Source organism: Sebastes fasciatus, chromosome 15 (assembly GCF_043250625.1).
Source record: "Sebastes fasciatus isolate fSebFas1 chromosome 15, fSebFas1.pri, whole genome shotgun sequence".
Lineage (NCBI taxonomy): Eukaryota > Metazoa > Chordata > Actinopteri > Perciformes > Sebastidae > Sebastes > Sebastes fasciatus.
Window position 1 is genome coordinate 811,501 of NC_133809.1, and position 15,955 is coordinate 827,455.

At 35.1% G+C, this 15,955-nt stretch overlaps 2 protein-coding genes across 5 annotated transcripts in view; both read left to right on the forward strand.

The window, feature by feature from the left end:
* Positions 1 to 15,955, forward strand: part of mdga2a (MAM domain containing glycosylphosphatidylinositol anchor 2a) — a 128,581-nt gene that overhangs the window by 21,147 nt on the left and 91,479 nt on the right. The gene's annotated exons all lie outside the window — the stretch shown is intronic.
* The window catches only part of haus2 (HAUS augmin like complex subunit 2), a 99,777-nt gene that overhangs the window by 3,124 nt on the left and 80,698 nt on the right, over positions 1 to 15,955 (forward strand). For 2 of the 4 annotated variants that reach the window (XM_074660928.1, XM_074660931.1), the window contains exons 2-7: positions 6,544 to 6,630; positions 7,478 to 7,576; positions 7,931 to 8,000; positions 8,290 to 8,422; positions 8,562 to 8,670; positions 9,453 to 10,071. In XM_074660928.1, the coding sequence (XP_074517029.1) occupies positions 6,544 to 6,630; positions 7,478 to 7,576; positions 7,931 to 8,000; positions 8,290 to 8,422; positions 8,562 to 8,670; positions 9,453 to 9,566 (612 nt within the window). In that variant the 3' untranslated portion in view covers positions 9,567 to 10,071. Of the gene's footprint in view, positions 1 to 6,543; positions 6,631 to 7,477; positions 7,577 to 7,930; positions 8,001 to 8,289; positions 8,423 to 8,561; positions 8,671 to 9,452; positions 10,072 to 15,955 lie in introns of those variants that run through there. The other 2 variants (XM_074660930.1, XM_074660929.1) reach the window with 2 other exon arrangements.

Genomic DNA, 15,955 nt, shown 5'->3' on the forward strand with positions numbered 1-15,955 from the left:
ATAGAGTTATAGATTGTAGAGTTATAGAGTTGTAGATTGTAGAGTTATAGAGTTATAGATTGTAGAGTTATAGATTGTAGAGTTATAGAGTTATAGATTGTAGAGTTATAGATTGTAGAGTTATAGAGTTATAGAGTTATAGATTGTAGAGTTATAGAGTTGTAGATTGTAGAGTTATAGAGTTATAGATTGTAGAGTTATAGAGTTATAGAGTTGTAGATTGTAGAGTTATAGAGTTATAGATTGTAGAGTTATAGATTGTAGAGTTATAGAGTTATAGAGTTATAGATTGTAGAGTTATAGAGTTGTAGATTGTAGAGTTATAGAGTTATAGATTGTAGAGTTATAGATTGTAGAGTTGTAGATTGTAGAGTTATAGAGTTATAGAGTTATAGATTGTAGAGTTATAGAGTTATAGAGTTATAGAGTTATAGATTGTAGAGTTATAGAGTTATAGAGTTATAGATTGTAGAGTTATAGAGTTATAGAGTTATAGAGTTGTAGATTGTAGAGTTATAGAGTTATCGAGTTATAGATTGTAGAGTTATAGAGTTATAGAGTTATAGAGTTATAGATTGTAGAGTTATAGAGTTATAGAGTTATAGAGTTATAGATTGTAGAGTTATAGAATTGTAGAGTTATAGAGTTATAGATTGTAGAGTTATAGAGTTATAGAGTTGTAGATTGTAGAGTTATAGAGTTATAGAGTTATAGATTGTAGAGTTATAGAGTTGTAGATTGTAGAGTTATAGAGTTATAGATTGTAGAGTTATAGAGTTATAGAGTTGTAGATTGTAGAGTTATAGAGTTATAGAGTTATAGAGTTATAGATTGTAGAGTTATAGAGTTGTAGATTGTAGAGTTATAGAGTTGTAGATTGTAGAGTTATAGAGTTATAGATTGTAGAGTTATAGAGTTATAGAGTTGTAGATTGTAGAGTTATAGAGTTGTAGATTGTAGAGTTATAGAGTTATAGAGTTATAGAGTTATAGATTGTAGAGTTATAGAGTTGTAGATTGTAGAGTTATAGAGTTATAGAGTTATAGAGTTATAGAGTTGTAGATTGTAGAGTTATAGAGTTATAGAGTTATAGATTGTAGAGTTATAGAGTTATAGAGTTATAGAGTTATAGATTGTAGAGTTATAGAGTTGTAGATTGTAGAGTTATAGAGTTATAGATTGTAGAGTTATAGAGTTATAGAGTTGTAGATTGTAGAGTTATAGAGTTATAGAGTTATAGATTGTAGAGTTATAGAGTTATAGAGTTATAGATTGTAGAGTTATAGAGTTGTAGATTGTAGAGTTATAGAGTTATAGATTGTAGAGTTATAGAGTTGTAGATTGTAGAGTTATAGAGTTATAGAGTTATAGATTGTAGAGTTATAGAGTTATAGATTGTAGAGTTATAGAGTTGTAGAGTTATAGATTGTAGAGTTATAGAGTTATAGAGTTATAGATTGTAGAGTTATAGAGTTATAGAGTTATAGAGTTATAGATTGTAGAGTTATAGAGTTGTAGATTGTAGAGTTATAGAGTTATAGAGTTATAGAGTTGTAGATTGTAGAGTTATAGAGTTATAGAGTTATAGATTGTAGAGTTATAGAGTTATAGATTGTAGAGTTATAGAGTTATAGAGTTATAGATTGTAGAGTTATAGAGTTGTAGATTGTAGAGTTATAGAGTTATAGATTGTAGAGTTATAGAGTTATAGAGTTGTAGATTGTAGAGTTATAGATTGTAGAGTTATAGAGTTATAGAGTTATAGATTGTAGAGTTATAGAGTTGTAGATTGTAGAGTTATAGAGTTATAGATTGTAGAGTTATAGAGTTATAGAGTTGTAGATTGTAGAGTTATAGAGTTATAGAGTTATAGAGTTATAGATTGTAGAGTTATAGAGTTATAGAGTTATAGATTGTAGAGTTATAGAGTTGTAGAGTTATAGATTGTAGAGTTATAGAGTTATAGAGTTATAGAGTTATAGATTGTAGAGTTATAGAGTTATAGAGTTATAGAGTTGTAGAGTTATAGAGTTATAGATTGTAGAGTTATAGAGTTATAGAGTTATAGAGTTATAGATTGTAGAGTTATAGAGTTATAGAGTTATAGATTGTAGAGTTATAGAGTTGTAGATTGTAGAGTTATAGAGTTATAGATTGTAGAGTTATAGAGTTATAGAGTTGTAGATTGTAGAGTTATAGAGTTATAGAGTTATAGATTGTAGAGTTATAGAGTTATAGAGTTATAGATTGTAGAGTTATAGAGTTGTAGATTGTAGAGTTATAGAGTTGTAGATTGTAGAGTTATAGAGTTATAGATTGTAGAGTTATAGAGTTGTAGATTGTAGAGTTATAGAGTTGTAGATTGTAGAGTTATAGAGTTATAGAGTTATAGAGTTATAGATTGTAGAGTTATAGAGTTGTAGATTGTAGAGTTATAGAGTTATAGAGTTATAGAGTTGTAGATTGTAGAGTTATAGAGTTATAGAGTTATAGATTGTAGAGTTATAGAGTTATAGAGTTATAGATTGTAGAGTTATAGAGTTATAGAGTTATAGAGTTATAGATTGTAGAGTTATAGAGTTGTAGATTGTAGAGTTATAGAGTTATAGATTGTAGAGTTATAGAGTTATAGAGTTGTAGATTGTAGAGTTATAGAGTTATAGATTGTAGAGTTATAGAGTTATAGAGTTATAGATTGTAGAGTTATAGAGTTGTAGATTGTAGAGTTATAGAGTTATAGAGTTATAGAGTTATAGATTGTAGAGTTATAGAGTTGTAGATTGTAGAGTTATAGAGTTATAGAGTTATAGAGTTGTAGATTGTAGAGTTATAGAGTTATCGAGTTATAGATTGTAGAGTTATAGAGTTATAGAGTTATAGATTGTAGAGTTATAGAGTTATAGAGTTATAGAGTTATAGATTGTAGAGTTATAGAGTTGTAGATTGTAGAGTTATAGAGTTATAGATTGTAGAGTTATAGAGTTATAGAGTTGTAGATTGTAGAGTTATAGAGTTATAGATTGTAGAGTTATAGAGTTATAGAGTTATAGATTGTAGAGTTATAGAGTTGTAGATTGTAGAGTTATAGAGTTATAGATTGTAGAGTTATAGAGTTGTAGATTGTAGAGTTATAGAGTTATAGAGTTATAGATTGTAGAGTTATAGAGTTATAGAGTTATAGATTGTAGAGTTATAGAGTTGTAGAGTTATAGATTGTAGAGTTATAGAGTTATAGAGTTATAGATTGTAGAGTTATAGAGTTATAGAGTTATAGAGTTATAGATTGTAGAGTTATAGAGTTGTAGATTGTAGAGTTATAGAGTTATAGAGTTATAGAGTTGTAGATTGTAGAGTTATAGAGTTATCGAGTTATAGATTGTAGAGTTATAGAGTTATAGAGTTATAGATTGTAGAGTTATAGAGTTATAGAGTTGTAGATTGTAGAGTTATAGAGTTATAGAGTTATAGAGTTATAGATTGTAGAGTTATAGAGTTATAGAGTTATAGAGTTATAGAGTTGTAGATTGTAGAGTTATAGAGTTATCGAGTTATAGATTGTAGAGTTATAGAGTTATAGAGTTATAGATTGTAGAGTTATAGAGTTATAGAGTTATAGAGTTATAGATTGTAGAGTTATAGAGTTGTAGATTGTAGAGTTATAGAGTTATAGATTGTAGAGTTATAGAGTTATAGAGTTGTAGATTGTAGAGTTATAGAGTTATAGAGTTATAGAGTTGTAGATTGTAGAGTTATAGAGTTATAGATTGTAGAGTTATAGAGTTATAGAGTTGTAGATTGTAGAGTTATAGAGTTATAGAGTTATAGAGTTATAGATTGTAGAGTTATAGAGTTGTAGATTGTAGAGTTATAGAGTTGTAGATTGTAGAGTTATAGAGTTATAGATTGTAGAGTTATAGAGTTATAGAGTTGTAGATTGTAGAGTTATAGAGTTATAGAGTTATAGAGTTATAGATTGTAGAGTTATAGAGTTAGAGTTGTAGATTGTAGAGTTATAGAGTTATAGATTGTAGAGTTATAGAGTTATAGAGTTGTAGATTGTAGAGTTATAGAGTTATAGAGTTATAGAGTTATAGATTGTAGAGTTATAGAGTTGTAGATTGTAGAGTTATAGAGTTGTAGATTGTAGAGTTATAGAGTTATAGATTGTAGAGTTATAGAGTTATAGAGTTGGAGATTGTAGAGTTATAGAGTTGTAGATTGTAGAGTTATAGAGTTATAGATTGTAGAGTTATAGAGTTATAGAGTTGTAGATTGTAGAGTTATAGAGTTATAGAGTTATAGATTGTAGAGTTATAGAGTTATAGAGTTATAGATTGTAGAGTTATAGAGTTGTAGATTGTAGAGTTATAGAGTTATAGATTGTAGAGTTATAGAGTTATAGAGTTGTAGATTGTAGAGTTATAGAGTTATAGAGTTATAGAGTTATAGATTGTAGAGTTATAGAGTTGTAGATTGTAGAGTTATAGAGTTGTAGATTGTAGAGTTATAGAGTTATAGATTGTAGAGTTATAGAGTTATAGAGTTGTAGATTGTAGAGTTATAGAGTTATAGAGTTATAGAGTTATAGATTGTAGAGTTATAGAGTTAGAGTTGTAGATTGTAGAGTTATAGAGTTATAGATTGTAGAGTTATAGAGTTATAGAGTTGTAGATTGTAGAGTTATAGAGTTATAGAGTTATAGAGTTATAGATTGTAGAGTTATAGAGTTGTAGATTGTAGAGTTATAGAGTTGTAGATTGTAGAGTTATAGAGTTATAGATTGTAGAGTTATAGAGTTATAGAGTTGGAGATTGTAGAGTTATAGAGTTATAGAGTTATAGATTGTAGAGTTATAGAGTTGTAGATTGTAGAGTTATAGAGTTATAGAGTTATAGAGTTATAGATTGTAGAGTTATAGAGTTGTAGATTGTAGAGTTATAGAGTTGTAGATTGTAGAGTTATAGAGTTATAGATTGTAGAGTTATAGAGTTATAGATTGTAGAGTTATAGAGTTGTAGATTGTAGAGTTATAGAGTTGTAGATTGTAGAGTTATAGAGTTATAGATTGTAGAGTTATAGAGTTGTAGATTGTAGAGTTATAGAGTTGTAGATTGTAGAGTTATAGAGTTGTAGATTGTAGAGTTATAGAGTTATAGATTGTAGAGTTATAGAGTTATAGAGTTGGAGATTGTAGAGTTATAGAGTTATAGAGTTATAGATTGTAGAGTTATAGAGTTGTAGATTGTAGAGTTATAGAGTTATAGAGTTATAGAGTTATAGATTGTAGAGTTATAGAGTTGTAGATTGTAGAGTTATAGAGTTATAGAGTTATAGATTGTAGAGTTATAGAGTTATAGATTGTAGAGTTATAGAGTTATAGATTGTAGAGTTATAGAGTTGTAGATTGTAGAGTTATAGAGTTATAGAGTTGTAGATTGTAGAGTTATAGAGTTATAGAGTTATAGAGTTATAGATTGTAGAGTTATAGAGTTATAGATTGTAGAGTTATAGAGTTATAGATTGTAGAGTTATAGAGTTATAGAGTTGTAGATTGTAGTTATAGAGTTATAGAGTTATAGATTGTAGAGTTATAGAGTTATAGAGTTGTAGATTGTAGAGTTATAGAGTTATAGAGTTATAGAGTTATAGATTGTAGAGTTATAGAGTTATAGAGTTATAGATTGTAGAGTTATAGAGTTATAGATTGTAGAGTTATAGAGTTATAGAGTTATAGAGTTATAGATTGTAGAGTTATAGAGTTGTAGATTGTAGAGTTATAGAGTTATAGATTGTAGAGTTATAGAGTTGTAGATTGTAGAGTTATAGAGTTATAGAGTTATAGAGTTATAGATTGTAGAGTTATAGAGTTGTAGATTGTAGAGTTATAGAGTTATAGAGTTATAGAGTTATAGATTGTAGAGTTATAGAGTTATAGATTGTAGAGTTATAGAGTTATAGATTGTAGAGTTATAGAGTTATAGAGTTGTAGATTGTAGAGTTATAGAGTTATAGAGTTATAGAGTTATAGATTGTAGAGTTATAGAGTTGTAGATTGTAGAGTTATAGAGTTATAGAGTTATAGAGTTATAGATTGTAGAGTTATAGAGTTATAGAGTTGTAGATTGTAGAGTTATAGAGTTATAGAGTTATAGATTGTAGAGTTATAGAGTTATAGAGTTATAGATTGTAGAGTTATAGAGTTATAGATTGTAGAGTTATAGAGTTATAGAGTTATAGAGTTATAGATTGTAGAGTTATAGAGTTGTAGAGTTATAGAGTTATAGAGTTATAGATTGTAGAGTTATAGAGTTATAGAGTTATAGAGTTGTAGATTGTAGAGTTATAGAGTTATAGAGTTATAGAGTTATAGATTGTAGAGTTATAGAGTTGTAGATTGTAGAGTTCTGCTGTGTTGGAGTTCCTCATCAGCTCCAGCTGGAGACTCACTTCTCTTCATGGTGAACATGGAGAGAGAGGAATACTCTACATGTATAATGTATTTTATATATTGTGTATATTGTGTATATTGTATTTGTGTTTCAGATGCATCAGTGGGATCTGTCTCCGTTCTCAGTGAGTCCAGCTGCCAGCCTGCTGGCCAGATGTGTCTCCAGAGAGGTCGTGTCTCAGGTCAGAGGTCAAATCCTTCCATTCAGTCACTCATAGAAACAACTTCATGTTATTAAACTCACCTCTCTGCTGAAGCATCATAACACAGTCCAACACATCTGGATTCACCTGCACAAATAAAACTAATTATTATAACAATACACAAATATATACAGTATGTTCTAACCCAGCGACCTGCTGCTCCGGAGACACATTCAGCTCTTCAGCTCTAAAAAATGATTGAAAAATGACATTTTCATTTGTCATTTTTGTATATCTATGGTACGACGGAGTATTAGGGCCAAATTGAGGGAAAAAAATAAATCTGAGATTTAGAGAATAAAGTCATAATATTATAAAGTAGTCATTTTACGTGTTATTTTCTTTTTTTCTCGTAAAGTTGTGACTTTATTCTGTAAATCTCCGTAAACTTTTTTCCCCCTCAATGTGCCCTGATACTCCGTCGTACATTCGCACCGTACACTTCCACACAACACACACATTTGTCTTTTTTATATATATTTATTGTTATTGTTGTTATAATATATATTTTGTTCTAATTGTTTGTTATCACTTTTATGTAGTCATATTATTTCTTTACATTAATCTTGTCTCTCGGTGGAAGCTTCAGATCAGCCCAGTGGTTGTTCTGCCTCTCATGCTCCGTATATTATTCATGTTATTCATGTTAACTTATGTTGTGTAGTCTTCATAAATAAATAACCCAACCCTGCATTAGACTTCCAGCAGACTATGAGCTGTGGAATGTTTGAATTGTATTGTTTATCTGTAGATAGTAGAGGTTGCTGAGCCGTGGTCCAACAGAACCAACGGTGTTAATAATGAATGTTCTATCCGTCTTCTTCAGGAGGAATTAGACTCCGCCTCCTCCAGGCTGAGCCCCGCCTTCTCCTCTCACCTGCACGAGGCTGAACAGCGAATCAGAACGCAGAGACAGCTGGACCAGGTACGCACTCAGTGTGACGTCACTTCCTGTTTTATCAGAGCGCCTACTGCTGAGTAGTCTGGATTCATTCTACATTAATAACGATGATAAGATCTCAGCCACACATCACTACGTACACACCGCTCTGCAGTGAGCTGACATCTCCACATACACGGGAATAGGAAAGAGAATCAAACCAGTAGAATCGTTTACTGGAGTTTGAATTATTCTGTGTTTACGTCGATGAACTGAACTTTAATATAAAGGTTATGCAGATGATTTCTCTTCCTGAAGAACACCTGGATCTGATTCTCTGATTAGAGATATAGATATATATGTCATGTTAAAGTGTTGGATGTTGGTTTGTTGGTGCAGCTGCAGCTGGAGGTGGAGCTGCTGAAGATGGAGAAGGAGAGCGCCGACGTCACGCACACGTTCTACCTCAGTGAGTCTTTAAACGCTAAAACTGGTGTTCAGACACCAACAGTGAAGAACTAGAGATCAGCTGAGTGTCAGCAGGTTGAACTGGACTTTAAACTAACCATATTTAAACAGATGTTTGTTCTCTCTCCTCTCTCGCTGCTGCTGATGTTTTAAACACATTTAAACAGATGTTTGTTCTGCTGCTGATGTTTTAAAGCTCATCAGCAGCTAGAAACCAGAAACAAACAGTCTGAAGTGTAAATGATGAAGGAAGTGTGTGATTAAAGAATGTGCTCTCTGGTCTACTGCAGCTCGGAGGTTCCAGGTGTTGCAGATGTTCTGCGGTCACCTGCAGGACCTCCTGAAGGACCAGAACAGTCTGAGGCAGAGACTGATGAGACCGCTGGGTCGCACCAACCTGCCCGTCCAGGCTCACCTGCACAGGTAACGTCCCGTCTCTCATCACAGAGAGAACTGATCCTGGTCAGGGTCCAGGTCTATACCCGGTCGGGGTCCAGGTCTGTAGCTGCTCTAGTGGAACTGGGAGGAGACCAGGATGTTTGAGTTGTCCTCCATGTTTCAGGTTTGTGGTGGATCTGGTGAAGATGCTGCTGGACTTCATCGAGACTCTGGAGGAGAAGCTGAACTCGGTCCGCTGCAGTCCCACCGCCAGAGACCGCCTCGCTCAGCTGGTCAGTCACATGACATCACTGTCGACTAACTCGCCACTCGTGGTCATGTTTCACGCTAAGGATGCTCATTTTAAAATAACTTTACGAGAATAAAGTCATAATATTATAAAGTAGTATTTTTACGTGTTATTTTCTTTTTTTCTCGTTAAGTTGTGATTTTATTCTCGTAATATTACGACTTTTTTTTCTCCTGAAGAAGTAAAAGTCTCCAGCGCACATGTAGTTTAGTTCAGCAGGTTGTCAGCTGTGTGTCTGCCGGAGGAACTTTAGCGAGTGTCCAACAGACAGTGTGTGTGTTTGTGCTCCGTTAGCAGCTCTAGTGTTGCCGGAGTCTTCGTGCTCGCCGCCGCCACACGTAGTCTGAGTAACTTTAGTGAGTTTCCAACAGACTGTGTGTGTGTTGGTGGTGAGTGTGAGGTTGTTGGTGGTGTTCTAGCTGTGATCGTAGGTGTAGCAGTGTGTGGACACTTTATTTGTTGGTGAATAAATGCTATGAAACTACAACTCCTCCGCTCCGCTCAAGCGAGCCGACTTCCTGTTTCCTGCAGCTCCGGCTCCGTCTCTTAAGGTGGTCTGTTAAGGTGGACCAGCTTTTCTCCTTAAAGAGACGAGCCGCTCCTCTGAGCCGCTCAGCTTTGAGTTCATTATTATCATTTCTTTTAAGCATTTTAACCGATAGCGTTAATCAGTTAAAATGCTTAATGTTGATTAAACGGTTAATTATGAACACCCCTATTTCATACCATGTCGTTAACCCTTCGGTCTCTGTCTCTCTGTACCAGAACTCCTCTCTGGCCCAGTTACTGGCTCACGTGGCTGAGGTGGAGAGTTTGTCCAGCCAGGTTCTCCAGAGGAAGGAAGTCCACAGCAGCAAGCAGAGTGACAGCTCCGCATGATGACCTTCCTCCTCTTCCTCCTCCTCCTCCTCCTCCTCCTCTTCTCTCCTCTCTCCTCTCTCCTCCTCCTCCTCTTCCACCTCCTCCTCCTCTCTCCTCCTCCTCCTCCTCCTCCTCCTCCTCCTCTCTCCTCTCTCCTCTCTCCTCTCTCCTCTCTCCTCCTCCTCCTCCTCCTCCTCCTCCTCTCTCTCCTCCTCCTCCTCTTCCACCTCCTCCTCTCTCCTCCTCCTCCTCCTCCTCTCTCCTCTCTCCTCTCTCCTCTCTCCTCTCTCCTCTCTCCTCTCTCCTCCTCCTCCTCCTCCTCCTCCTCTCTCCTCCTCCTCCTCCTCTTCCACCTCCTCCTCTCTCCTCCTCCTCTCTCCTCCTCCTCCTCCTCCTCCTCCTGCTGGACGGACAAACACACAGAAATCTCTACATGGACTCTGTTTGTTATTATTGTTATTATTATGTCAAATATTAAAGACTTGATTTTAGTTTTTTGTAATAAAATCTGATTTTGGTAGAAGCGTTGTGTCTCCAGCTGTTTTATTATAAAGCTCTGCTGTCTGAAAACCAAACTACAGTTACAAACCAACCGATCTGGATTCATGTGAACTGTTTGTAAATCTGAGTTAACTGAAGGTGAATGAAGGTTTTCACATCCCGCCCCTTTTACATGATTCAGTCACATCTGGAGTGTCTAACATCTGGCCGCTAGTGTTATAGTTTAACCTGCTGTCATTTAGTGATGTTCCTAACTTACACCTTTTCTATATACACTCACCGGCCACTTTATTAGGTACACCTTGCTAGTACCGGGTGGTATCCACTTTATTAGGTACACCTTGCTAGTACCGGGTGGTCTTCATCTGCTTCCAGGTTGGATGTGTTGTGCGTTCAGAGATGGTATTCTGCATACCTTGGTTGTTACGAGTGGTTATTTGAGTTACTGTTGTCTTTCTATCATCTCCAACCACTCTGCCCATTCTCCTCTGACCTCTGACATCAACAAGGCATTTTCATCCACACAACCCCCGCTCACTGGATCTGTTCTCTTGTTGGGACCATTCTCTGTAAACCCTAGAGATGGTTGTGGTGAAAATCCCAGTAGATCAGCAGTTTAATACTCAGACCAGCCCGTCTGGCACCAACAACCATGCCACGTTCAAAGTCACTTAAATCCCCTTTCTTCCCCATTCTGATGCTCGGTTTGAACTTCAGCAAGTCGTCTTCACCACGTCTAGATGACGTAATGCATTGAGTTGCTGCCATGTGATTGGCTGATTAGCTATTTGTGTTAACAAGCAATTGAACAGGTGTGCCTAATAAAGTGGCCGGTGAGTGTATATGACAGACGCCTACACCTGTCCACTACACTGGTTAATAACACACTGAGTTTCAGTTAGTTCGTTCTGTATTTCTCTCTCTTTAACACAGATAACTGTGTTTTTATGTGAACATTTAAAAGTGGTGTAACATTGTCAATCACAACTGAATATGTTTCTGGTCAGAAAACTGAAATGTGTTGTATTGAGATCAGCTCCTGGTGGTTTACAGCGTCTGTAGTCGGTTACAACCTGCAGGCACTGAAACTCTGAACTCCATTCAGACATGTGATAGATTAGAAAGATGCTGCTACGTTAATGGAAAACAAATCACCTGTAAAAAACAACACTAAGAGCTTTTCTGAATCGGTGGCACCTTCTCTTGAATTCAGCATCCGCCACACCATCGTTCCTCCATGATGTTCGGTACCTTTTACAATCTATAGACACTGAAACACTGAACTCCACTCACACTGCACTGTTATAGAAGGACTGCTGCTTTACTGGACAAACCGTAAATCATCAATGTCAATATGAGGAGCATCTCTGAAGAAGTGAGAGCTGCTCTTTAATTCGGCATATACTCAGTCCATCAAAGAGAAATAATGATGTTATTATCGGCATGACAACAACCTCTACACCTGTTTACAGGTAGATGTAACGCTAGCTAGCTACAGCTGAGAAGATCTGCTAGACAGCATATTCAACTATCCAGACGTAACAATGTCAATTACTGCTCTTACCATACCAAACTAAAGCACATGTTCACCATCACGTGTTCACCATCACATGTTCACCATCACGTGTTCACCATCACGTGTTCATCATCACATGTTCACCATCACATGTTCACCATCACGTGTTCACCATCACGTGTTCATCATCACATGTTCACCATCACGTGTTCACCATCACGTGTTCTGACATTTTATATACATTAAATATAGGCTACAGTAGCTGGATGAACAGATGTGAGTTAGCTGTCTGATAACAGCTGTATTAATACAGATTTAACAGATTTTAATACAGATTTATATATAATTATAATGTGAATTTTTAGTATGAAATTATATGAAATCTTTAGTGTTGAAAACTGCCATATTTATATTGTCATATATTCAGCCAGCGCTGACGTGCTCACACCGTTCACACCGTCACCGTTGACACCGTGGCCGGTTGATGTTCATGTGTGTCCCTGTCAGAATCTATAAGGCTGATTTCAATTTTAGAGGTTAAATATCTGTATTCATTGATCCATCATTAGTGATCATGCTGCCCAGCTGGATGATGATTGGCAGCTGGTTGTTTAATTGATCGGGCTCTCTGATTGGCTGACTGGCTGCTCTGTGGGGGGAAGGGGGGGGCAGCAACACTCTGATGAGTCCACTTTGAGTCCAGTTTGAGTCCAGACCTGCAGCTGTCCACGGTACAACAACCAACAACCACAGGTACACTTTATAATAATAGAATTACAACTTGTATTATGTGTCTGCTCTCTGCTCGGTATCCCTCCGCCGGGTGACTGTAGACTAGAGATCCCTCCGCCGGGTGTCTGGTAGGCAGAGCGGCGGTACTAACTGTTCTTAAAGTTGCTATAAAGTTAAAATAAGAGCTCGGTGGTGTGTTGGTTGTGTGCCGAGTTTTCTATTATAAACTCAGGATTCAATGGAATCACAATTCATGTTCGTGGAGGTGAGAACTCTTTATGAAAAAGAGAAACAAAAGTTAATTTGTAGATTTCATTAATGGAGTCTGGTTTGGCGATTTCTCGGGCTACAATATAACGGCATGTTCTCTGGTTTAATTATTGTTAAACAACACAGCAACGCACATCGAGGACATTTAAGTGTATATGAATTAATAATCTCATGTTTCAGACAGTATTAGAGTGTTTTATCCCCCACCACACTGCACAGACCGGGCAGGCTGACTCCTGCTGGTCAGTTGGTGGAACTGCATTCAGTTTTTAAATGTTTATAGATTGTAGGATAGCAGCAGTAATAACTGTTCTTAAAGGTTCAGGTATAAATCATTGCTGGTCGGTGTCTCAAACTCCAGTGAAGCACCAAAACCTCTTGGTTGTATCTAGTGAAGCTGTTAAACAGTGTTGGCCGCGGTCGGAGACCGTAGCTTTGGTCTCCAGGACCGGAGTCTCTGCTCCTCTGCCTGCCTTCACTCACAAATCCGTAACAATGTGCGAGTTGATTTCGGTCCTAAAATTGGTCTGTTTGTGTTCCCCAAAAACACAAGTTCAAGACAAATGACACGCAAATTCGTGAAGTGTTCCTTCTATTATGACTTTTCTGATCATTTTAGAATTTTTTCTGATTATTTTCTAATTCTTTTCAGATTTTTCTATGTTTTTTCTATTTTCTGTGACTTTTCTGATTATTTTCTGATGTTTTATGATTTTGTCAGATTTTTTTGTACGTTTTTCAGACATTTGTCAAACATTTTTTATGTTTTTCGGACATTTTTCGGACATTATTCTGACTTTTTTCGGACATTTGTCAGACTTTTTTCTAATATTTTTTTTATTTTTTTGTAAATTTTTTGTACAAATTTTTTTGTACAAATTTTTGGGACGTTTGTCAGACATTTTTTTCGGATTTTTGTCTGACTTTTTTCTGAATTTTTTGGAAATTTTTTGGTCAAATTATTTTGGACATTTGTCAGACATTTTTTGTAACTTTTTTTTCGGATTTTTGTCTGACTTTTTTCGGATTTTTTTAAAAATTTTTGGACAAATGTTTTTGGACACATTTTTTTGGACATTTGTCAGACTTTTTTCTTTTTTTTCTCGGACTTTTTTCGGACTTTTTAAAAAAAAAAATGGACAAATTTATTTTTTAAATTGTTTGGACTTTTTGGACCCATTTTTTGGGACATATTTTTGGACATTTGTCAGGCGTTTTTTTTAAATGATTTTTTTCTGACTTTTCGGACATTTTCTTTCCTTTTTTTGGACTTTTTTCTGACTTTTTCGGACATTTAAAAAAAAAATTGGACAAATTTATTTGGACAAATATTTTGGACATTTGTCAGAATTTTTTTTTGGATCTGTGTGACTTTTTTCGGACATTTGTTTCCTTTTTTCTGACATTTCTCTGAATTTGTTTTGCTTTTTTCGGACATTTGTTGGATTTTTTTTGGACATTTGTCGGACTTTTTTTTTGTTTTTTCTGACATTTGTTGGACTATTTTCTGCCTTTTTTTAAATTGTTTGGACTTTTTGGACCCATTTTTTTGGGACATATTTTTGGACATTTGTCAGGCGTTTTTTTTTAATGATTTTTTTCTGACTTTTCGGACATTTTCTTTCCTTTTTTTGGACATTTGTCGGACTTTTTTCTGACATTTTTTAAATTTTTTGGACACATTTTTTTGGACATCTTTTTGGACATTTGTCAGATGTTTTTTTTGGGGGGGGTTTCTGACTTCGGACATTTTCTTTCCTTTTTTCGGATTTTTGTCTGAATTTGTTTTGCTTTTTTCGCACATTTGTCCGACTTTTTTCGGACATTTTTAAAAGATTTTGGACAAATGTTTTTGGACACATCTTTTGGACATTTGTCCGAATTTTTTTTTAACTTTTTCCGGATTTTTGTCTGACTTTTTTTGGAAATTATTTAAATTTTTGGGAAATTGTGGTGAAATTTCTTTGGACAAATTTTTTGGACATTTGTCAGATTTATTTATTTTTTTTAACTTTTTTCGGATTTTGTTCGGACTTTTTTTGAACATTTTTTAAATTTTTTGGTCAAATTTTTTTTGACACATTTTTTTGGACATTTGTCAGACTTTTTTCCGGATCTTTGTCTGACTTTTTTCAGACATTTTTTTCCTTTTTTCGGATATTTGTCTGACTTTTTGAATTTTTTTTGCTTTTTTCTGACATTTGTCTGACTTTTCTTTGTTTTTTCTGACATTTGTTGGACTTTTTTCTGACTTTTTTAATTTTTGGGATATATTTTGGACACATCTTTTTGGACATTTGTCAGACGTTTTTTTTTTTCTGACTTTTTTCTGAGATTTTGTTTCCTTTTTTCGGACATTTTTTGGACACACTTTTTTGGACAAATGTTTTTGGACACTTTTTGGACAAATGTTTTTGGACATTTGTCAGACATTTTTTTTGCTTTTTTCGGATTTTTGTCTGACTTTTTGTTAAAAAAGCTGAAAAACGCTCTCATCATTAACACTAGTAAGACTAGTATGATTTTTGGCCTTCCTCCCGACTGTCAGCTGCCTCCAGTTACAATTCATAGTGTAGAAATGAAACAGGTCTCTTCATACAAATACCTGACTCCACCCTATCATGGACCTTCACATTGAATTCACCTGTAAGAAGATACAGCAGCACATTTACTTTCTTCGCAGACTCAGATCATTTGGAGCCAGCAGCCAGATCATTTTTCTATTTTTCAGATCAGTGATTCAGAGTGTCCTGTTGTCCTGCAGCTCAGCCTGGCTCAGTAGTCTCTCTGTTGTCCTGCAGCTCAGCCTGGCTCAGTAGTCTCTCTGTAAAACTTAAAACTAAACTTTATAGCCAAATCAAAATGTGTGTGAAGATCATTGTCCAACCTGTGACAGCCTCCTTTCAAGCAGCTCACAACAAGAGGATGCTCAGACTGGCCAACAGCATCTCTTCTGATCCCTTACATGTTTTAAATGGGGAATATCAACTTCTGCCCTCCAAGAGGCGATTCAGAGTCCCGACATTTAACCGCATCAGGCTGAAGAACGCTTCTGTCCATCAGTCCATCTTGTTGCTGAATAATAATGAATGTGCTGCTAAAGACATGTAAATCCAGAGGACAGGTGGTGTTGTAATGGGTTATGTATGAATAATAATGGTGATGTGTTTTGTTTTCTGTCTGATGGGTCTTGTCTGTCTCTATGGTAACAGTGTGTCTGTTGTATGTGTACTTATTCTCAAATTGAGCTGCCTATGGATGCAAAATGAATTTCAGTGCAAACTGACAATAAAGTTGTATCGTCGTCGTCGTCGTTTTGAATGCAACACAATATATAAGAGGACAACATGGAATGAGAAAAGTAAATCTACATGAGAATAAATACTTG